The sequence below is a fragment of the Cygnus olor genome, chromosome 1 (assembly GCF_009769625.2).
Source record: "Cygnus olor isolate bCygOlo1 chromosome 1, bCygOlo1.pri.v2, whole genome shotgun sequence".
In the NCBI taxonomy this organism is placed as follows: domain Eukaryota; kingdom Metazoa; phylum Chordata; class Aves; order Anseriformes; family Anatidae; genus Cygnus; species Cygnus olor.
The window spans coordinates 86,769,110-86,792,645 of record NC_049169.1 but is presented as its reverse complement, the minus strand read 5'-3'; the positions used below and the strand labels follow the sequence as shown (position 1 = coordinate 86,792,645).

At 44.1% G+C, this 23,536-nt stretch overlaps 3 protein-coding genes across 17 annotated transcripts in view; 1 reads left to right on the top strand and 2 right to left on the bottom strand.

The window, feature by feature from the left end:
- DCAF6 (DDB1 and CUL4 associated factor 6) overlaps window positions 1-3,013 on the bottom strand; it is an 83,493-nt gene extending 80,480 nt beyond the window's left edge. For 4 of the 13 annotated variants that reach the window (XM_040567606.1, XM_040567625.1, XM_040567642.1 and 1 more), the window contains exon 1: window positions 2,743-3,011. In XM_040567606.1, coding sequence (XP_040423540.1) covers window positions 2,743-2,836 — 94 coding nt within the window. In that variant the 5' untranslated portion in view covers window positions 2,837-3,011. Of the gene's footprint in view, window positions 1-2,742 lie in introns of all 13 variants that reach the window. The other 9 variants (XM_040567586.1, XM_040567589.1, XM_040567600.1 and 6 more) reach the window with 4 other exon arrangements.
- Window positions 3,014-3,295: 282 nt separating this feature from the next.
- On the top strand, window positions 3,296-10,762 carry MPC2 (mitochondrial pyruvate carrier 2). Its single transcript, XM_040567744.1, has 5 exons — window positions 3,296-3,533; window positions 6,398-6,438; window positions 8,627-8,711; window positions 9,766-9,877; window positions 10,520-10,762. Exons 1-5 carry the CDS (start codon window positions 3,428-3,430, stop codon window positions 10,575-10,577), a joined length of 402 nt encoding a protein of 133 aa, XP_040423678.1. The 5' UTR covers window positions 3,296-3,427; the 3' UTR covers window positions 10,578-10,762.
- Window positions 10,763-16,984: 6,222 nt separating this feature from the next.
- MPZL1 (myelin protein zero like 1) overlaps window positions 16,985-23,536 on the bottom strand; it is a 42,061-nt gene continuing 35,509 nt past the window's right edge. For all 3 annotated transcript variants that reach the window (XM_040567719.1, XM_040567711.1, XM_040567730.1), the window contains 2 exons: window positions 21,967-22,072; window positions 16,985-17,320 (listed from right to left, as the gene is read on the bottom strand). In XM_040567719.1, coding sequence (XP_040423653.1) covers window positions 17,219-17,320; window positions 21,967-22,072 — 208 coding nt within the window. In that variant the 3' untranslated portion in view covers window positions 16,985-17,218. The remainder of the gene's footprint in view (window positions 17,321-21,966; window positions 22,073-23,536) is intronic.

Genomic DNA, 23,536 nt, shown 5'->3' with positions numbered 1-23,536 from the left:
GTTTGGTTTTTTTGGTTTTGTTTGGTCCAAGAAAAAGGAACAGAGAGAATGAGAGCTTACGGTACTTTAGGAAATTCACTCCCTGGGCAGCGTATTTCAGGATGAATGAGACGTTCAACAGCAACACCCAATCCTACCCATGCGGATCCGGTAAGCTGCTACTAGTTTTATGTTATTAGTTGTTTATAAACTCATAACTTAACGAGCTGGAACACGGCTGATATCAAAGCTACATGGTTGGCCACACACCTACCGGCTGATGTGGCCTATCCTGTTCTTCATCCCTGCATATGAACAGTGCAACTAACTTGCTTTAAATCTGTGATTAGTTTTGGTTTGTGTGATGGTTCATCCTGGGACAGAGGGGGAGTGAATGGCGCTTGGTTTGTTTAGTAAGTTCTCCCATTTTCTACCTATATAATAATGTATTTGCAGTTCTCCCTGTAGCAACAGCGGCTGAAGCTTTACACAATTTGACCAAAACGAGCCTTACTATAAGAAAATCGGTAGTTTCTTTTCTTAAATTTATAGACTTCAAACCTTTTCTAAATCTTACAACACAGGATGAGAAAGCCATAGTATTAGATATGCTACACCCTGACAAAAATTGCCCTAGAACATGAAAGTTTTTTTTTTTTTATCAAGGTGGGAGGGAAGCTCAGCAGACAGCATCACAGCACTGTGTCTAACAAATCTAGAAAGCTCAAAAATGTCATATTGCAAGGAAAGAATATGATAGAAAACCATGCAAACAAGAGTACCAGAAGCTATGGAGACTTTACATTTTGAAACTCACTTTTATTGTACCAAGCACAATTCCTGACAATCATTCTGAAAACCTTGGACTTGATTACTCTCTGCAAACTATTTTAAACTAATGGAGTTTCTGTGGATAACCTACTACGCCAGTTAATTTAAAAAAAAAAAAAAAAAGCCTTCAGTCTTCTTCACAGCTACACGGAGCCATCCTTAGCAGCACGACCCTTCACAGAAAAGCAAATAAAGCTGTCACATTAAATACTTCAAAGGAATTATGGATCCACTTCCTTCTTGCAATAAACCCAGGCTGCTACTCCTCTAGATAAATTATTACCACAGTTCATTTGTACGTGGGTCCTCATTTTGGCAACATCAAACCCTTCACCTTCTATCAGAACCGATGTGTTCATTAGTCACAGAAACATTGCACAATGATAAAAAAAAAACTGCAGCAAAGATTTTGGGATTCTTGGGAAACTAGCCCGTCTCTGAGTAATTACATTTGTCCTCCTAAATTCATTTGCCAGTTTCAAGGCAGAATTTAAGTTGGATACTAGGGTTTACTGCCAATGTTTTTCACCATAAAAGCACTGTGATGTTCAACTGGAAGTAGCAGGAAGCTCAGCTTCCACCCATGGCCCAGCAGCAGGATTCTTCCCACTAGCATTAGGCTAAGCCACTGCCCCAAGTGAATGAAAGCAGAGTGCTACTGACAGCCTCCTAGAGCAGCTTGGCTTTCTCTGGAGACTTCAAATACAAGCACTGTCTGAAATCGAGACTAATTAGCCCACAAATGCTGAGGAAAACATAGCTAACACAGATACACTGATAAGACCCACTTTTTCCTTCTGTCACCACATGGTGAAATCGCTCTTAAGGAATGATAACGATCCAGAGGACACGTCCCAGGCACGCACTTAGTGCCCAATCTGCACTAGACTTTCCTTTGGAACTTTGTCCTGAACTGACAAGTTTCAGGGCAGTTATTTAGAGATCTTGCAAAACCAGACAGAGTTTTGCAAGGACATAAATTCCCGGAGTGAGCTATCTGCCTGGGAAGGTACGATACGATGTGCAGATCCCTCTCGGAGCAGCTGTTTTTGAAGGCTGGAAGAGGCTATAAATAGAGTGCCACCTGATTGCCAGTCCACATGAAACTCAAACACAGAGTAAATAAGAAACGGCAGTGAGTTCTTAGGTGTATTCGTCCAATTCCCAGGCACCTCTGGCATTCCCTGTATGTTATATTTCAGTATAAGAACATCACCCAGACGGATGGGTCAGTATAGAGGTATCAGACGTGTGGCACACATCTGCCAACACACTCTGAAGTGCGTTGTTAGTGGTGTACTTGCTGTGAGAGCTCTCTTGTTGGCTGCAAAAGAGCATACAGACGTATAACCTGCTTTATTTTGTACTGGTGCTCGTAAGGGTTTTGACAAATTTACCCCCCAAAAAAGGGGAAAAAAAGCACGAATGACGGCCAGGTGTCCTGATGCTACTGCTGAGAGCAAACAAAACGCTCGGCTTCCATTTGTTGTGGCGGCTGAGCCGGTGCAACAGGTAGCAACTTGCCTTCCAGCTCCGAGGAGCTGAGCGAGGCCCGACAGGCGGTGCCACCTGCCTGACTTCAACCAGGTCCCGGAGGCGAAGGTCCGGGGGAGCCCCGCCAGCCGGAGCCCGGCCGGGCAGGGACCCGCCCGCCAGGCGGCACAACGCCCGGCCCGGCGCCCGGTGCGCGAGGGCCACCAACGCCATTTTGCCGGAGGAGGGCTGCGGGCGGCGGGCTGACCCCGCAGCGCGGCTCCCGCTGCCCTCGGGTCAGGTCCCTCCCGGGCACGGGGCGCTCCCGCAGGGGGAACCCTCCCGGGGCGCCCTCCCGCGTCCCCGCCGCCATCTCGGGGGGCTCGCTGCCCCCCACCGACGGTTCCGACGGTTCCGACGGCCGCCCCCCAGCCTTTAACCGCCCCCCCCCCCCCTTACCCAGGTAGTGCCTCCGCAGCAGGCCGGGCTCCTCCAGCCCCAGGCTCCGCTTCCTCACGTCCCACAGCAGGTGGGGGCAGCGGCCGCGGGACATGGCCCCCGCCGGGGGGGGGCTGCCGGGCGCTCCGCTGCCGCCGGCCGCCCCGCGCGATCACCATGGAAACCGGCCGGCCCTCGGCCCCCCCCGCCCCTCCCCGCCCCGCGGCTCCGAGAGGGAGAGGGAGAGACAGAGCGAGAGAGAGAGAGAGAGAGAAAGGGGCGGGGCCGGCCGCCGCTCCGAGCCACGCCCCCCGTGGGAAGCCACGCCCCCCGCCGGTGAAGCTACGCCCCCAGGGAGCGCTGCCCCGCCCGGGAAGTGACGGAAGGGGTGAAGCCGCGCGGCGGGCGGCCATCTTGGGGTTGGGCGCCGGCCATCTTGGCGGGCCGCCATCTTTGAGGCGGGAGCGGGCCGGCGCCCTCGCCCTTCCCGCGGAAGGCCGGGACGACTCCTCCCGGCAGCGCGAGGCGGGCGGGGCGGCCGCAGCCAATCGCGCCGCGCCCCTCCCTCCGCCCCCCGATGGCTCCACCAATCAGCGCAGTTGTGGCCGGCGGTGGGCGGGGCGGCGGCTGACCCGGCGTGCTGTACCGAGCGGCTCGAGCGGCGCAACCGGAGCGGAGCGAGCGGCGGGCCCCCGCCGTGCACAAAATGGCGGCCGCCGCGGCGGGGCTGCGCGCCTCGTACCACCGCCTGCTCGACCGCATCGAGCTGGTGCTGCCGCCGCGCCTGCGGCCCTTCTACAACCACCCGGCGGGTAACGGCCCGAGGGGTCACCTTGGGAGCGGGGGGAGTGGGGACGGGACGGGGCTGGGCTGGGCTGGGCTGGGGCTGGGCTGGGCTGGGCTGGGCTGGGGCTGGGGCTGGGGCTGGGGCTGGGGCTGCGCCGCTTTTAGGGACCTCCGCCCCGTAGGCTGGGGGTCGGCGGTGTGAGCTGGGGGGGCGCCGACCTTGGCCTGTCACCCCCCGGGGAAGCAGAGAGGGCTCACCTTTAGGGACCGTGTACGTATATAGGTGTCTCGGTGAGAACAACGGCCATAATCCGCACTGATGGCTTCAGTAGGAAAAGCCACGGGACAAGCAGGTATCGGAACCGAACCCCTGCCGCTAGGTTTCAGCCTCGAATGCCTCGCAGGTGGGTCCTTGAGAAAGCCATGAGACAGATGTCACGCCGACTGCAAACACGCAGGTTAAAGATGAAAGGCTTGTGCTTCTCTTTGAGATAACCAGGTTTCTGGACTAATTTAGGACTGACTCCTCCAAGTGCCATTCTCATTAAATTATAAATCACTTGGAGCAAGCGAAGGACAATGCGTGCTTCTTCTGTGGCACAAAGAAAGCTTCCAGGAAAACGCCTGGTCCTCTGAAAAGCTGTTTGTTTAGTTGACACCACACAGACTGAGGTTGCTGGAGGACAGCAGAGGGCAAGGGGTACAGCACACCAACTCCCTGGCTGCTGCAGAGCAGGGAACATCGCTCTTTGCAGCCCCAGAGAAGTGTGGGCTGAGCTCCCTCCCCTTTGGCCTCCTAAGTTCACTTCTCCTGATCAAACTAAACTCTCCGGAACAAAGACTTCTTACATTTATTATAACTTTTTTTTTTTTAAATAATTTATTTACACACATGATATCCTCTGGTAATGTCCTTGCTCCGATGTGCTGCTGTCAAATTCATCCTTGAAAATTTCTGTGTGTCAGGATCTAGGACAAGCTCGCGCTGCCTGGCAAATCTTGTTTACTGGCATGCCTCTGGGAGAGGTATCCCCCTGACAGCACTCAACAGTCTTCCCTCATAAAAAGCTTGGCTTGGCACCAACTGCTTCTGCCTTTTGTAGTCCGTAGTTTTGAACTTTCAAGTTACCTAATGTTAATAAAAAATAACATCAGATGTCTTGAAAATCTTACTGCTTGTTTAGGGAATGTCGATTCGATCACTTGTACACCATCCCCCCAGTTCTCTGGTACTCCAAATTTGAACTTGTGCTTCAGAAGAAAATAGATGATAGCAATTAAATCTACTTTTGTGGAACCTCCGTAAGTTGGGTTTATAAAGAGCTGTATTTGCAGCCTGATACAGAAATACTAAGTAGCTGCCTGAAAGAAAACAATGACTGAAATTTGCATCCTGGAAAAAAAATTCACGTGTAGGGAGAAACGTTCTCTTCTTAACGGGAAAAGTGATCTGCTAGTAGCTGTTAACTGCTGTTTTAAACTTGATCGCTGTCACGAGCTGCCTGGGTCTTGGAGGGCTTTATGCAAAGCTGCCAAGCCCATTTTTGTTGCAGTTGTGCTGCCCTTCTACAGGGCTTAGTTGGCTTTAAGGTTATGGAGCAACTGATATTCATAACAATAAGCCTTATCCTGCAAATTGTAAGTGGCTTCACGGGTGCTTGCTGCAGAAACCTGACAGTTAATTTCTCCAAGTTACGGTTTCAAACCTGTTTTAAAACGCACAGTATAAAGAGTTACTGTAAGGCCTTTTATTAGGCTGAATTGTTAGTAAAAAATTAGCACGCGTAAAAAGCAAACAACCAAAGTCCTAGTGTTTATAATGCATACTTAAAAGCTTTGAACCGTAATATGTAACGTATTAAAGCAAAAACTTGGCTTCATCTTGCGTGTCATCTGAGTGCTGAGCAGTGGCCTACAAGACCTAAAACTGAATGTGGTTTGATGAAATCAGAAGCAGTGCCTTGACTGTACTCCAGTGCAACAGGTTGATATCTTGGGTTGTGGTCCCTCTTTTGAAGACTTGGAGCAGTAGTCCTAGGTTAACGATTTCCGGCACAGCTGATGGTCTGCGCGTTATAGGTGTGGCATTGCGGTGCTTTGTGTTAACCAACCAGTTGCCATTTTAGCACCACTGAGAGAGAGATTTTACCCTCCAGATCCCATTCGGTTGATTTTTCTCCCTTTCTTTCCATACACTTGTTCCTCTTCTCCCGTAATCCTCCTTTGACTATTGGTAGAATACTGGGGTGAGAAGTATTGTTTCTGCTAGACGAACGTGGTTATTCGGAGATGCGTGTTAGAGGTCCACGAGAACACCCTGATACCTGTATTTGCAATTTGTACTCTCTTTAAATGTCTAATGCTGCTGTGCAGGATGTCTTCTGTAGCATTAAGAGATAGGTTGAGATTTGGACTGACTTGTTACGATACCAGTAATAAAATATTTTGGGGTTTTATTTTACAAGATTCAATTTGCAAAGATTTCAAACACTAATTCCATTAGTCCAGTTACAGAGTAATTTTTTAATCATTATATAGAAACTGGCTTCATTCTTCCTGGGCCTGATCCTAACTTTTCCATTATAAATGCATCTTGTTTGCTGCAATACCCTTGTTTGCTTGAAAGTCCTTTTTTTTGCTACAGAACATCTATTGCAAAATCACATGGACTGATTATGTAACTGAAGGTTGATGCACTGAGTTGATGAAATGTGAGTATTAGGTGATACAGCCTGTACAGTGGTAGAAGCTGTTCTAATATATGCATGTGTGTATTAGTTTAATTCATTATCAAAAAGGAAAAAAAAAAAAACCTAACAACTCAAAACTTACTGTGGGCATTGTAACAACCAAATCCCACTGAGTAATTTAACTCTCTTTTCTCCCTTAGGTCCCAAAACAGTGTTTTTCTGGGCACCTATTATGAAATGGGTAAGTATAAGATGCCAACTTATGTCTGGATGTTGATCAGAGGGCAATCTGAAGTAACCCATTGGGCAAGCAATAGTTTCCCAGCAGGTATCTGAGCCTCCAGAAAGGTTTAATGCCAAGGCTCTAATTTTTAATATATGTGGAGGAACAATATTAGCCTTAAGAACATGTGGTGCAACATGCCATGGGTATAAGGGGAAAAACAGAAACAAGGCTTTGTGGAAAAACTGTGCTCTATATTGAAAGTTTCACAAAAGCTTTATTTTGTGAAACACTCGCTGTTGTTCAAGGTAGGCGTGAACTGGCATAATTCAAAGCTCTGAAAGCATGTATTTTGGGCAGCAGTAGCTCTCTGCTTCTTGTGTGGTTCTGCTTCCCAGTTCATTACCCTACCTGTCCTGTGTTTGTGCATGTGCGAGGTATATGGCTAGTCCTAATTCACTGCTTTCCTCCTGGTTATTGTATTTGTACAGATAAAGTAAATGAGCTCTAAAATCACAAAGCTGCTCAGTCTCCTTGTTTGATAACAAGCAAGGATATAACCTCCTCTTCCTATTGCCAGCTGGTTTGTAAGCGTGCTGTTGTGAAAACCCAGCTTCGTATAGGCCATGGGCAACAAGTTATGCTCCAAGCTGTAGCTCGTTTTCGTTGTCAGTCTGATCCGCTGCTGCGGTAACTGTGTGGTTAACCTTCCCCTTTTTCAGAGGGTCTCCCAGGCAGTGTGCTCCTGAGCATAGAGGCAACTCTTTTGAGCAGGTTTGCTGTCTGCTGCTGTATCACAAGAGCTAATACACAGGTGGTTTCTTCTTCTGCGAAAGTGCAGGAAGGCCTCTCTAAGCTCACAGTGAAGTTCTTCATTGAGAAATTAAAATGACTTTTCCCCTACATGGCAAAGGCAAGTTGACTGCTGTTACCCAAGTGGGCTGAGAATCTGTACCTCTGTGACACCACTGCAGCAACATCAACCCTGTAAGTGAGGCAGCACACAGAAATCTCTACCCTTAAAAACTTCTCTTGATTAGAGTACAAAGTAGCCCTTAGTGGCAGTGAGATAAAAGCTTTAGGGCTTTTTTGTTCATTTATTTTGGTGAACCTCTGTAACAGAACAACAAATTGCATTTCCAGTAGATGGCAATAACACAACAAAATAAATGAAACAATGTATTTGCTAGCAACATTCTCAAATAGGTCAGTTGAGCTATTTGTCACTTCACTGGGAAGTTTTCCACTGAAATTATATTAAAAAAAAATAAAATTCACTTTTACCTCCTCAGATGAAGTTGAGCGAAGACTGCATGGTGTCACATGTACGTGTGTAGCAACAATATCTTAGCCTGAGCTTTAGTAGGAAGGGCCTTATTTAGACAAGGTTCTATTTGCTGCATGAAAACCAATTAGTGCTTAAAGCAGCTGTGCTTAAGTTAACCTTGTTCTTAACCTCATACAAAGTTGCCACTGCCTGGGATTTTACTGCAAGCCAGTTGCACCCCCCGTAACTGTGTTCTTATTTCCACCACAAGGGACTAGAAGCATACCGGGTGTCAAAGGGTAATTACTCTGCTCATACAATGCATCCCATCTCCTGCATAATGCACACAGAATAAACACTGAGCTTTAAGGTAACTTCACAAAATCACTGAATGGTTGAGGTTGGAAGGGGTCTCTGGAGACCATCTAGTCCAACCCTCCTGTGCTCAAGCAGGGCCAGCTACATCACATTGCACAGGACCACATCCAGGTGGGTTTTGAATATCACAACAGAGGGAGACTCCACAGCCTCTCTGGGCAACCTGTTCCAGTGCTCTGTCATCCTCACAGTAAAGAAGGTTTTCCTCATTTTCATAAGGAACTTTCTGTGTTTCACCTTGTGCCTGCTGTCTCATCCTATCGCTGGGCACCACCAAGAAGAGTCTGGCCCTGTCATCTTGACACCCTCCTTTCAGAAACCTACACGTGTTGATCAGATCCCCCTGAGCCTCCTCTCCTCCAGGCTGAACAGGCCCAGTTCCCTCAGCCTTTGCTCATATGAGATGCTCCAGTCCCTTAATCATTTTAGTAGGCCTTCGCTGGACTCGTTCCAGGATCTCTGTGTCTCTGTTGTACTCAGGAAGATTCCCTTTGTGAAGCATTTGATATGTCATGGTATGTCCTGGTGCTGGATTTATGCTCGATGAATTTCTCTTTACAGGGCTTGGTATGTGCTGGAATGGCTGATATGACCAGACCAGCAGAAAAGCTCAGCACAGCGCAGTCTGCAGTGTTGATGGCCACAGGTAAGGCCAGTGTACACCATGTTTTTACAAAGCACCATCTGAACTGTATTCATTCCTTTTTGAATTGTCAGCACTAAGCCACTTCTTTAGAAAAGGCTCAGCTATAACATGCCAGATCTCACTGTTGCTTTTACATGATAACTGTAAGACAGACCTATACCTATTAAATCTGTAAGAGTCCTGTGAGTATTTACAGTTTTATACGAGTGTCTTAATTTGGAATTGTCCAAAGTGAGTTTTTTGAGTTAGGATACAAATTTGATCCCTTGAGTTACAATGATACCACTCGTTCCAGTAAGGGACCTCCTCTGCTTCAGGTCAAGAAATTTTGACATCAGTCCAGAACACAGTGGCTTTTTTAGAACAGACTCGAGGGGCTTAAACAATGCTAGAGTAATTATACTAACGTAACTGGAAAGAACTTCTATGTGCTACGAGAACTTGGAGTGGTATACAGACTACTGCACTGCTGTTTGCCATGAATTTTCACACCACCAATACCAATATTCCATACTCAAGTTGTTCTACCAGATCTTGTCGGGGTTAGACTTGTGACAGATAAAGCTGAAAATCAAAACTAAGGCTGCCACCTTCTTCCTTTGCTGGACTTTGTTTTGATACATGACTCAATGCTACGTGCTTTGCATGATATGTAAACCCTTCTTGACTGGTGGTTTCTATAATCTCTAAATGGGTGCAGCAAACTAGATATACTAAGCAAAATGCCACTTCCCTAGAACTGTGCCAGCACATTAAGGTTTGTACTGCTGTAGAGTATAGAGGATCTTGATTTGATACTAAGACTGATTTATGTTATTGTCTGGCTATGGTATTCTGGAAAAATGCAATACATACCCGTAGCTTTCCCACTGGCATTTGTTGTGCTTCTAACTGAGAAACAGCTAATTAGAAGAAAAACAGCTGTCCAACATGAGTTGTAAAACTTTTGTGTACTTAAACTGGCCCATGAGTCTGTCCTCAAGGTTAGGGGGAACGCCTGAGTATTTATCTACAAAGATGTAATGTTGTTTAAACTTTTCTTTTCATTCAACAGGCCTGATTTGGTCAAGGTACTCACTGGTTATTATTCCTAAAAATTGGAGCCTGTTTGCTGTGAACTTCTTTGTTGGCTGTGCCGGTGGCTCTCAACTCTTCCGAATATGGAGGTATGTATTAAGAAGGACTTCTCTATGCATTGTAATTAAGCACTCACGCCACCTAATCTTAACCATGAATTCATAAATTCTACCAGCCTTCATGTCAGTACAGCAGGAAAGAAGAACTGAACAATTAATTAAACATAGCAGAACTTTTTTGCTACATTTTTAGTTTTCCAGATGAGTAGGGGGAACACTTCTAAATATTTTCGTTATAGCTAGAGCACATTTTAAGGAAAGACCTATGTAAAGTTTCTAGGTTTAAGGCATTCTTTAAAAGCTGCAGGTCTGACCGACAAAAAGCCTAGACTACCTCGTAAGCTTTGTGCTTCTGTCAGCTTTCACTGATGAATCTGATCAGTTCCAGCGAGATCAAAGGGCTCTTAAGTAGAGCAGCATTTTGATTTTTTTTTTTAAAGTTATTTCTTGAGGGGAGAATTTGGAGTTCTCTGGCTCCTTCACTACTGGACAGAAATAATGCAAACTAACTTAGTAACTAGTTAGTAGCTTCTTACCTAAGCTGAGCTACACATGGACTTGAGGGTAGAAACTCAGGATAGGAATTTTAAACCTCCTTTGCTGAATAGGTTATGAAGATGCTGTTACTGTAACTGGAGCTCTATCCTCAGTCTGTGCTTTTTTTTCCTACAGGTATAATCAGGAGCTAAAAGCAAAACAACAAGATCAGCTGCTGCAAAAAGATGCTTAACCCTACAGGTCAAATCCAGCAACGCACAAACCCTTCCCCATGGGACCTAGCTTCACTAATTTTAACCTTTTTTCCTCTGAGAAAATGGATGGGGAATTCTAAATGTCTTGAAAGCAAGTGTTTTCTAAGTGCAAATAACAAAGTATCTCCATTCACTTAAATAAAGTGCAACCTTTTAAATTTAAGTAGAATCCTATGCCTTATGTTAGGGAAGTTACATTGTCTCTTTAAAAGAAACTGGTTGTGGATTGTGCCTTGAATTGTTTGTTGGGCCCCACCTTATCTGACTCTGCTGAACACATGTAGGAGTGACATGGTATCAGTGACTGTCAGCCAAAGTCCCAGACGGAAGTATTCTTTTCAAATATCATGCTGAGACGCTGTGTGGGGGTTTTACCATATGTTCAGAAGTCAGTGACAGTGGCATCTGCATTTTATTCTCTGATATTCTTCCTTGGTAGTTTAAGGGTATTCTTTTCAGCTTCAAGTTATCTGTATCTTGATTCGTTTCCCAGCCACCACCACCTTTATCAAAAGGAGGGCAAGCCTTTACATGCCAGTAGCGTGGGTTTTGGTTTGTTTTTGGTGGTGTTTTTTTGTTTGTTTTTAAGCTTCTGTCATCCTCTACAACTAGATGGCACAAGTAGATGGGCACATTTAAGTACCTGGTTCCTGGGAATGTGAAAAATAAACAGCCAAAACATCTGTTACTCACTTTCTGTGCCCTCCTTAAGTACATACAGATTTTCTATGAAGTTGTGCAGTCAGAAAACTTGTACGTGTCAATCCTCCAAAACTTTGGAGGAAGTGGTCTGCTCCCGTCTGTGGCATGTTCATGAATGAAACGTCTGAAAGTCAACCTCTCTCCCTATTTAATTTCCTGTAAAGAAAAAAATGCGCCACTGTGAGACAGCTTCAGAGCAAAGGCTATATGTTATGCTGCAAAATCCCATCTGTTGCTGAGAAGCATAAGGCAGTCGTGCTCAGAACATGGCATCTATTGGCTTCCCCTGAGATCAGAGGTCAGAGACCTCTTCTGCCAACCTTAGGAGTCAATATCCAGGGGGAAAGAAGATAACTGAGACAGAGTAGCTTCTTCAGTATTCAGGTTTCAGTAAAGTGAATGCTTTGAAATACTGGAGTTTGGCAACGGCCTCTGATTAAGTCTCTCCTCTGCCCTACTTTTCCCAATCCTATTCGAGGTACCACTTCAACCTGGGAAGGGTGGAGAGGGGAGGAAACTGTTCAATAGTTAACAGCTACGGCACCTCGCTGTGACACTAAAGTCCTTGCCTTTCTCAACTTATGTATAAAGTATTAGCCAGTAATTGTAAAGTAATTGTGCAGGGCAGCATTTTCCCTTCTAAGATATGTGCCTGATACTCAGTCAGATCCCCTTTTCCAGAGGCTGTCCCGCCATGGAGGTGTTTCTCTCCTAGCTGTATTCTGCTAGAGACCTGTGCTGTCCCCTCAAACATTTTTACTTGCATATCTTAGTTCTCTTAGCTGAAGTGGTAATACAGGGTATCATCTCAAATGGTGAACTCTCCAGCTGTGTGGTGTCTGCTGAGCTAACAGACTGCAGTGACTGAAGAACAACATTGCCAGGAAGAAAGGTAGCGTATTTCAGCCCCCCGACCCTTCCCAGTTCCTGACCAGATGAGACTCATCCAACAAACCAGTAATGGGGAAAAAAAAGTGTATTAAAATATTCACAAGATTACAATAGAAAACATGAAAGTCCACTCAAGAAAAAATATCTAAGATAACTGTTTCCAGATGAGTCTGTAAAAGCAAAACCACTACCAGTTGATACCCTGGCTTTTCATGTAATCAGGACATGCATTTCATATCTAGCTCCCTCACACAGATTATACACCTGTCTTACAGGTGTTTGTTCTCTTGCATACCTCCAAGATGGAGGTTTATGAAAAGCATCCAGTCTATGTTACCAGTTATATTTACCACATAAAAAGAGCTGGCATTGTAGGGAGATAGAAGAGATTGCACAGCACGCTGATAACAAAAGGCATTGAACTTCATTTTAGAGTGCAAAATCACGTTTAAATGAAAGGGCTTAGTAGCTTTAGGGCAGTGAAGAGAAGGAGAGGAGAAGCCTCAAGAAGAGTACAAATGCTGAGCATCGTTAATATGATTTTGTAGTCTCCCGTGTAAAATGTTACCTAAATATTAGCACCACAGTGGTATGGCCACAGCCCAGAAGTCTTACCCACCTTCACATCTTTGTCAGTTTACAGAGAAAACAATTCCATCACCTACTATACAGTAAGAATGTTTTGTATTTGAGGTCTTAGGTAGATACATTAATAATGCAAAATTCCAAGACAAGATTTTGAAACAGACTGAAAGTATTTTGATTATAAATCAAACGGCCCACACTTTACCTCAATGAATCCACTCTAAGGCAATGCAGCTTCTAAGTTGCACATATACATGTACTGCAGTTACAAGACAGATGGTTACCTAAGCAGTTCTCACAGGTTTAAAAAAGTTAAAAACCTAATTCCAGCTTTTCTAGTCACAAACTGAAATAGCACTAAAGCTCTGAGAAAACAAAACCCTACAGTTCTCCAGTTATCGATGACACATCATGCAATTAATTATAGGGAAATATGTGCCAGCCTGTAATGGCTCTCAATGCCATTCAATGAACATGCTGACCATCTCCCTCACAGAACAACTGCTAAAATCAAACAGTGATGGAGATTTGATGTACTGAGTACAACTACTAATTTACTTAGATTGATACTTTATACGTAATCATCTTCAAAATCCATTTCTGGTGATCAGTAATAAGGAAGAAAATATTCATTGTTAGTATGGGCAAAACCCTCACTTTAGTGTTCTGTTCAAAACTGGGGATGAGAAAAAGATGACTGATGCCATTCATATTCTTGTCTCTAGAGGGTGCAACCTGTCTTAGCAGCTAGAGCCCAGGCTGGCGCGCCAAAACTGCTCTACAGTAAGTACAAGGTCACTTTTACATGTAAAAGGGAAGCCAGTTGATGTATTTTTTTCAGATTTCAGTAAAGCTTTCGATACGGTTTCTCACAGAATGCTACTTGGACAAAATGTCCAGCATACAGCTAGATAAAAACATAACACAATAGGTGAACTATTGACTGACGGGTAGGGCTCAAAAGGTTATGGTAAATGGCGTTACATCAGGCTGGCGGCCAGTCACCAGTGGGGTCCCCCAGGGCTCCATTTTAGGGCCAGTTCTTTTCAATGTTTTTATAAATGATTTGGATGTAGGACTAGGTGTTTTGAGTAAGTTTGCTGATAATACTAAACTGGGAGGAGCTGTTGACTCTGTCAAAGGGTGGAAAGGCCTTGCAGAGAGACCTGGACAGATTAGAGAGCTGGGTCATCACCAACCACATGAAGTTTAACAAGAGCAAGTGCCACGTCCTGCACCTGGGACAGGGCAACCCTGGCTGTACGTACAGACTGGGCGACAAGACGCTGGAGAGCAGCCCTGCGGAGAGGGATCTGGGGGTTGTGGTTGACAGCAAGTTGAATATGAGCCAGCAGTGTGCCCTTGCAGCCAGGAGGGCCAACCGTATCCTGGGGTGCATCAAGCACGGCATTGCTAGTCGGTCGAGGGAAGTGATTGTCCCGCTCTACTCTGCGCTGGTGCAGCCTCACCTCGAGTACTGTGTGCAGTTCTGGGCACCACAGTATGAAAAAGGACATTAAACTGTTGGAGACAACTTCTACATCACACAGACCTTCCCCAGCTCCATCCAAGCCACACAGCACTTCTTTTCAAAATAGATGGACCTAAAAAGTACTAGCAGCAGTACTGGAACTGGTCAAGAACAACACGCTCCATTTTCCTACGATTACATGCTGTTTGTTTCCACCTGCAAAACAGCCTCGGAGAATTAAGAGAATACCAGCAGGGGACATAGAATTGAATTTCTGGTCACTATTACATCAGGATCTGATGACCTTGACTGACTTTAATCTTTGCTTGCTACCCATCGAGGAAATTGGAAGTCCTCTGTCACCTGAGACAAGTAAGCCAGCTAAGCATCAGTCCCTTTCATCAGCACAGGTTACCACACCTGATTAAACAAGCTAAGACAACCTGACTGACAGAAAGTTCAAAACAGTTTTGTCTCATACTGCCTCAAGTTCTCTTGACTTCAGCCTGAATAAGTTGTTTAACAGCTACATTGTAGAAGCTGTCCATTCCAGCTAAGCAACTTTGCTCATGATTCCATGACCAAAAAAAATAAATGAACAGCCTTCACAATGGAGAGGGATTCAGACCAATTTGTACTACTGTTCTTGGAGATAAAGGAGTTTGTTTCTTTCTTTAAAATAAAAAATAAAATAAAAATAATAAAAAATACTTCAAAATTCAATCTGCCTTCACACAGAGGATCCAAGCAGCTTTGCAATGAGACTCCTCAGTAGAGGCTATATGAGCATACCTGTAACTAAACAAACACAATGACATATTTCCTATAGTTAGCACCAGAAGTAACAGGATTCTGCTCAGCTTCTCCAGTATATTCCAGAAAGAAAATAAAAAATAAAAAAAAATCAGAGCCAAGGACAGACAGCCCTATTTTCTCACAGCACCGAGATTTTGATAGTTAAATTAATCACCCTTCTCCCTTTTACTCTAAAATGTCTAGGGAGAAAGATGTAATGCACAGGGATAAGCACAGGCAGATAAAAATCAAGTTTCCCCATCAACCATGTCAAAGGCTTTGTTTCTTGGTAAGTGTAAAATACTGGGGAGAAACAGCTTGGTTCATAGGGAAAGCAGCAGTAGGGTTCACCCTGATTTTAGTGATGCTCGTTACAAAGGCAGGTGTTGTCAGGAAACCAGCCAAGTGTGATCCCGATGAAAGTCTGTGTACCCAACTTTGTTGTGAAAAATGACTGAAGAGGAAGCCAGACTCTTCTCACTAATGTTCGCAGACAGGACAAGAGGCAACTTCTGACAGAAGTTTAAAACCAGGATATTCCATCTGAACACATGGAAACGCTTTTTTACTTTAAGTGGCCAAATAGGTTGCCCAGAGAGGTTGAAGAGTTTCCATCTGTGGAGATACTCAAAACCCAACTGGACGTGGTCTTGGGCACCTGCTCTAGCTGAACAGGGGTGGTTGGACCAGATGATCTCCAGAGATCCCTTCTAACTTCAACCATTCTGTGACTGATTTTGTGAAACAGATTGAATTAGGAAATGGCTAAAAATCAGAGAGAAGGGGTTATGGTAGATCAAACTAAAAGTTATCTACTGGTACGGAAAAGCCTACACCACATTAGGATGTACAAAACAGAAACCCTTCTTACTATATGCTAGTCTGAAAAGACCTCAGCTGGAGTGCCACTTCAAGTCCTGAACACTGGATTTCAGGATACAAATGGGTCAGCTAAAGAAAGATCCTCTTCAGCAGAAAAGGATGATTTGAGATCCCTATCAATCTATGAGGAGTATAATCTCGAAACAAGAAGCTGGGAAATTGTATTCAAGTAGTAGACTTGCAGAGAGGAAGGAAATAAACTGCCCTCCGCATCCTCTGTGCAAATAAAGATTATGAAAACACACAAACAAACAACAATAACAACAACGACAAAAAAAAAATAAAAACAGCAATAAAACAAAAGTGAAGCTCTAAATTTCTTCCAGAGGTCATTCAGCCTCCATTAGAGGCTTTTGAGAACTGATAAAGCATCTCTTAGGAAGTAACAAAGGTATAATGGAGTAACAAGGGAGAGATGAGGGAATACTACAACTTCCAGAGCCCTTGGAGCCCATTTTGTTGTGCTTATATGAAGTGACACAGTTATAAGGAAGAAACATTTCATTGCCTCAGACTTTCAGTGAACTTTTCGACCACCTAGAGTTACTGCTTCTTATCCCTCTAGCTCACTAGCTCTTAAATTTTCACAGGTAAACTACAATTTCACAAAAGTCATTAGGTCAGCACTATCGCTGTACCTTAAAGGACTAAGCTTGAATATATGGGCTTGACACAGAAGTAAACGATTCTGCGACCTGTGTTATACAGGTCAGGTAGGCCTAAACATTTCCTTCACTTGCAGTGGTAAGATAACCATTTCTGATAGCTAGGAGTCACAATGTGGCTTGCAAAACCAAGTGAGAATGTCTACCTCATGCAAGAAGGCAGCTTGTACTGAGAATCTGACCAAGGAAATATGAATACCCTGTGAAAGTTACCTTTATATTCACCTCAACAACAACAACTAAAAATAGGCCCCATAAGCAAAAAAAAGAATCTCGAGGTCAACCTAGAATCTTAGTTATCTTCCAGTTTCTCCGTTAATAATCAAGATAAAAATATTTAAAAACTGTGATGTGAATTTCCACTTTCTCATCATACAAGATACAAAAAAGAATATTGGCAATTTATAAGCAGAATTCTTACCGCATTTCAACATGCAACATTGGTCTCACTTCTGTACGATTAAATAGACTATTTACACACAATTCATATATATCTTTCCCTCTGTATGCACATGCATTGGTCCTAGCCTAGGCATCAAAGGCCACATGTGAGTTCTCTGGGTCAAATTTTGTTTAAGCAATTCCAGTCTGAATGCGTGTTTTGCATTGGATAGGTTAGGATCTCATCTCAGTTCTTCCGAATATCAGCATAGACCACAGACTCTGACTTGTTAATCTTGTCGCTGTGCTGTCCTCCGGAGTGATCTAGCTGCGCGTAAATGACTGGGCCCTGGAAACAGAATAAAAAAAGCACAATCAGTATTGCTCAGAATAGGTCATACTGCCCCTCCCTCCTGCAAGGGCTACAGCAAGACCAAAGCTAAAACAAGACCACACAGCTCTTATGACTGCTAGTGACACTTTAAAGCAAGTGGAATGAGCCCTCACCTATAAATGAGCTCTAGTCTGCCACCTTGCTCCTATTGGGAGCGTGCCAAACAGCAGGATTTCCTCCCTTTAATAATGCTAAGGCTGCTTGCCTTCTCACCATCAGCAAAATACAGAATCCTTCGTTCTGAAAAGCAGCAATTCTTAGATGTTGTGGTGCAGAGAAAGATACAAGGCTTACTCGTATGCATGCCAGATTTAATATTTTACAAGATAAACTACGCTACATCTTTACCAGTAGATAGCAGAGTGTACTTCATGTGCTTACTACCATTCAAGTCCTGTAAATCTCAGCACAGCTGTACCACTTGGATATAACTGAGGGATAAGATAAACCTGCAGCCACCTCAGGACACCACAGTCACTGCCCAAGCAAATGATGGGATCAAGGCCCACACAGCAGCAAGCCAGAAAATACTAAAATGGTGCAGTAACGCGGAGTCTTACCTCACTTTTGAGCCAACCCTGCACAGAGTTAAAAAAAAAGTGTAAAACTAAATCCTTGGTCAGCTAGGCCATCAAGGCTCTCTTTTGCTACCAACCAGTCCAAGGTATGGTGCAGATCTGCAAACAAGAGAACTGCCCAAAGCCATCACACCAGACCTCCACACGTCAGGTATGCTTGGCACCTTCTTGGGCCGGTCTGTTCAGCACTGCCCAGCACTGACAGATATTGCCAGGTTTTCCCTTGAAAAGACTGCAACACAGCCACACGCCTCTGTTATAGCTGCTGGAGTGAAGTGGAGGACATTAAAGCACCGTCTTTCAGCAGGGCATGCAAACACCCCAGCACTTTCCTAAAGGACCGTGTCCTCCAAAACACAGCCCACAGGAAAGCAAGCTGCAGCTGTTCCAGATGGGCTGAGGGCAGGACTGCAGCCTACAAAGAGCAAGTGCCTGACAAGACAAAGGTGGGACCTTTACGGAAAGGGCTGACCCGCAGCTCCAGTTCTGCACACCACAACTGACAAGCACAGGGCAGAAGGCTGCGACCACCTACCAGGAGATCTCTGGGGAGAGGCCACACACAAACATTACCTGCACAGGAGAGAAAGGAACTGTTCTGTTAGGTGGAGGGAAGAGGGGGAAAATTGCAAGGACAGATCTTCTTGTTCAGTTCTTCTTGTTCGAGGCTTTTGCCTTGAAACCATTTCACCTATTTAACTCCATTTCTGTTTCCCTTAGGTCCAAGGGAGAAGAAGCCTTCACAGATATTTCTCCCACTCTCTTCTCTCCAGTACTTTTGGTATGCTGCCAAATTAGAAAGCATCTCTACGGAATTGACACAGAAAGCTTTCCATCTATCTTCCAAAGCAACTAGCTAAAGATGAAAAGGAAATCTTCAAAGGACCATAGGTACACTTCTGTACAGCGGTTTTCCTTCCAACACAAAGGCAAAGCATGCACCTGCCGTATAACTCATTCTCCTTGAGAAGCAGTTTAAACCCAAACTTTCTTCCTTCCAGGTAAACCACTTCCCAAGTTTTAAAGAAAAAGAGTAGAGGAAGGGGATGGAAAGAAGGATGGAAACTTACAAGCAGATATAAAATGCTGAATAGAAATAACACTGTGGAAATGCTGAAAAAAAAATATATAGATGTCCTAGAAAAGTTGGGATTTAGAGTCTCATTCAAACCACCTTTTTTTACCCCACTGTTGATTCTCACATTGTTCTGATCTCCAACACTGTATCTGGATTGCAATTAGAGCTAATTGCAATCTAATTGCAATCTAATTGCAAAATATACAAAAAGGTAAAGACAAAGTGAGCCTAAAGTTTATTTGTAAGTAATTTAGGAATTCTCATTTGCCTGAAACCATAGTTTAAGGACATGGTAAATTCAGCTCTACAGCACTTTGTATCAGTTCAAAAAAATCTACAGCTTCATAAAATACTCACTATGACATTTCAAGTTTGCTCAAGAAATTCTGATGGGTCAGTTTTCTACCACAGGAGTTCACTACTCAGGATCAGTTTTATCACTATTCTGATTTTATGCCTGGTTAAATATAGTTATCCTGCACATCAGGTGGTGATGGAGAGGCTGACTTGCTGTGGTCACCTGATCCAAATCAAGCCATCGTTGTCTGGATATGTTCACTGTCACCTAAACAAATGGTAGATTAGCTGACGCAGAGAAAAGGAGGAGCAAGAATTTGCTATAAAGCCTCACCTGATTTATTGCCAGCTGAATCTTAGTGAAGACTTCTTACATAGGTAAAAGCTTCAGAAAAGTCTAAACAATTCAGAACTTTCACCGAAGTCCAACTAAGATCATTCTGACTCTTCAAAACTAAAAGAAAGAGCAGCACTGCCATAAAATAACCTGCATTTCCTGAAGTCTCGTGATTTTTTTCATTCAAACCAATGGAAAAAGAGGAGCAGGTATACCCATACCTTGCTAAAAGTTTGTCAGCAGAGTCATGAATTGCAAGTTACAGCAAAGAGAAAGGAGTCATGAAGTTAGACCACCATGCCATGTGGTTTACAGTATTCTCAAGTTCTTTAGATTCTGGAAGATGTTGGAACTACGACAGATTCCAGCCCCAGGAAATCTATCAGAAATTTAAGTCAGGATTCCCTGCACCATGAACTGCTCCCTCCTAGGGTCCTGGTGTCCAGCCCAAAGCTCAGAACAGAGCACAAACTAAGCTTGTTCAGGTATTCCTAAAGACCAAAAGCCTGAGGTCTACATTGAAGTTAATGTGGCTTTAGCGCTCCCAGCTTCTACACTGACAGGCCTACCCACTTGGGATCTCTGTGCCATACTGCTCTGTACATCATAAATGTACTTCTGAAGAAGTAATGCTTTAAGATGAACAGTACTTCAGCCTGCCCACAAATGAGTAATCAACAACTCGCAAAGCACAAATACAAATGACAGCCACCTTGGAGCAAGCATTTCTTGGGACAACACGCTGCCTCCCAGTTTGCCTGTTGCAACCCAGATTGTTAGCTAAACAAGGACACCCAGCTGGGAAATGCATTTAGTTCCTGCCTTCAACAGAAATGTATTTCTCTCTCATCCAAGTAACAGTCATAGTAGAATACAAGTCACTGCAGAATGATGGCATGGAAAAGAAACACCATATACAAATTTGACAGGACAGAACGTATCTGCTAAGAAGAAACAGTGAAAACAAATGTTGTTGAGTCACTCAGCTGAACATTCATAGAATAAGGCAAGCTTTATCTAGGTCTTAAAGGCAGACTGCTATTAACAGACCCACTCCCGTCAAAATCAGAACTATTTTAAAACCTTATCACTTGATTATATTGCTTTTATGTTCAGAGAATAACTGTTCTCTGAAGTCATCAGGCAACAATGTGGGCCTACATACTAAACCTTTGTCTTCTGGAAGTACTGCACATGTCAAGAACAAGATGTACTTCAAAAGCAGACTGTAAGCCCCCAACAGAGCAAGGACCTTGACTTTATCCATCTCACTCAGCACTGTATTTTTTTTCCTGTAGTATTAACACATATCTCCATTACCTCTTCAAGAGAAATGAAGAAAGCAGGTGTCAACTCTGATTTAGAAACCTCTCAGAGTCCACACACTACTCCGTAGACACTTCCTAAACGGTGACTTATTAAGAATTAGTCCATTTTGGACTTAAACTCACTCAGGACCCATGCCTCCATGGGAAAATTGCTGAGCATACACAAATCAAGAGGTAAGAAACACCTTACCAATATGGAAATCCTGCACATTGTTGGCCGATAATTGTATATTGCACAGAATCCCTGTTTGATGCATGCTCTCTGCACTCTGACTAATTTCCCATGAGATGACTAGTCTGAGTAAGAGCCACCTTGGTCCTTCAAAGTCAGCAGAACTTTGCCAACAGCAGCAAGAACAGGACAAAGTTTCATAATTTCAAGCCCACAAAAGCTAGGTGGCTCAGCAGAAAAGCACTCTGGGCAGCAAGAGTAACTTCAGACTAACCATCACTGGTCAGTGTTTGCATTGCACTGGCTCATTTTCACGTAAAGGCACTGCGTGCCACTTAGAGCATATACCTTCACATCGATGAGAGATTAAGTAAAATTCCTCCCCAGCACAATCCCAGAACAGCCTAGGCAGTTTTGTAGAGTGTTACACATCTAGTACATAATGTTATCTCCACGTATCTCCAGCAGCTACCCACTACCAATTCCTCATCTTCTTCAGGATCTCACACTTGTACTTCACTAACATCTGTCTATGTTAATGCACAAGATCAGAGCCATCTTTTTCGTACATAAGTACAAGAAGGACATAAAACTCTACCTCAACTAATATCAAAATGCTATTCTTTCAGATGCACTACATCTTTGAGGGATTACTGCCCATCTCTTGTTCAGATCAAACACCCCCCCCACCCTCATCACCTTAACAGACAGCACCTAATTCACGTGTCCCACCCTGCCTTTAGCTTTTCCATACCATCTCCCCCATGCTCCGGGAGGATCCTGCTTCGGAAAGAAGCAGGAAGCAGTTTACCTGGTGTGATCTGGCGGGTACGCTGTTTACCAGACCCTCTGTGTCGGAGGGTGACTTCTGCGGAGCCTGCTTAACCGGTGACATCAAGCTCTCAGATGTACCGCAGCTGACGAGGTGGCAGAGCAGAGTTTGCACGACAATGTTCAAGAGGCACAAACACACACACACACAAAAAAAAAAAGGAACAAAAACAAAAAACGAGTGATGGCGAGATGAAATTGGTGGCAGATTATGCCAAAGTAAAAGTGAACATAATGGATTCTGGAATAAACACATATAATTCTCCATCTCTCCCATGTCATTTCTCTGTCCTTCCTCCTAGAGTCTCACTGGTGAGCAACGTGAAGGAACAACTTTAACATGCGACAGCAGCTCCTTCAAAATTCTTGTTCCCTAGATATTCCCATTTAACCCAACCAGTCTAAAACTTTACAAACCCACAAATGTGTTTTCTTCACTGAGGCTTCAGACTCAATTAACTTCTAACTACAAGCTAAGTAGCCCCAGTCACTGAAGCAAGTGTTATACCACTGCTACAATTAAAGTGAACGCTTGCAAGAGCCACTAGCTCTCCATACTACAAAGGTACTTCCTAGCGAAGTCCACATTAGTTCCCTTGCTTTCTGTTTGGGCTATGATTCCAAAACAATTCTGCCCACTCACAACAGACACTAATCTCTGGAGTGATTACTTTAAGAGGCATACATGACATGTAAGCTATGTGTCCAGATACAGCTACGTGAATATCTAAACAGGCAAACCTTGTTTGAAAACTCAGAAAACTGTCTTGTGCTGAGAACTAACACCTCTGGAAGAAGGTTGCCAGTTTTCATTCATTGCTTGCTTCTTCCCATCCGCTTAGAGCAGGACTGAAAAGAAAACAAGCCAATGACAGAGAAATGAATACTACTGAGCTAAGTATATGAGCAGATGTCTTCAAACTTAACCTTGGCAGCTTCTGGGCAGTGCAGTAACGGGTCTCTAAATGCTTAGTCTATCTCCTCTTAACCCATGCACCCGGGAAAGAAAACGGGCCGTCTCCTCCACAACAAACACAGGAGTTCCCTTTGCTACCCTCTGATCACTGAGCATCCTTTCCCCACAGTCTTTTTAAAAAGACAGTGTACAAAGCAAGTACAGAAAGAAACAAATAAGGACAGTGACATCAAGCAGACCACCTCCTCACAGGCAATCATTTTTTAACCTTTGGGAAGTCTAACCATAGAAGATTTAGCTCTACAAACATGCCGCAGATTAAAAAAAAATAGAAATACTGCAGACCCAGTAACCACAGCAAGGGGTTTCCGCTCTGTCTCAGAGACAGAGCAGCCCTTCTGTGACCAAAATGACATAACAATGAATTGTTTTCTTTATTCACAAAATTCCTAAGATCCACACTACCTAAAAGTCATAATTCCTTTTTAAGCAGCTCATGCACTTAGATGACTGCATTTGTAAGTTTCCAAATGGCAGAGCTGTCCGAGCCAGAAGAACACTTACAGGGAGTGTGTTTTCCTTCTGTCATGGAAAGAACTCTGAATTTCCTGTGCTCTAGTCAATGCATTGGCAA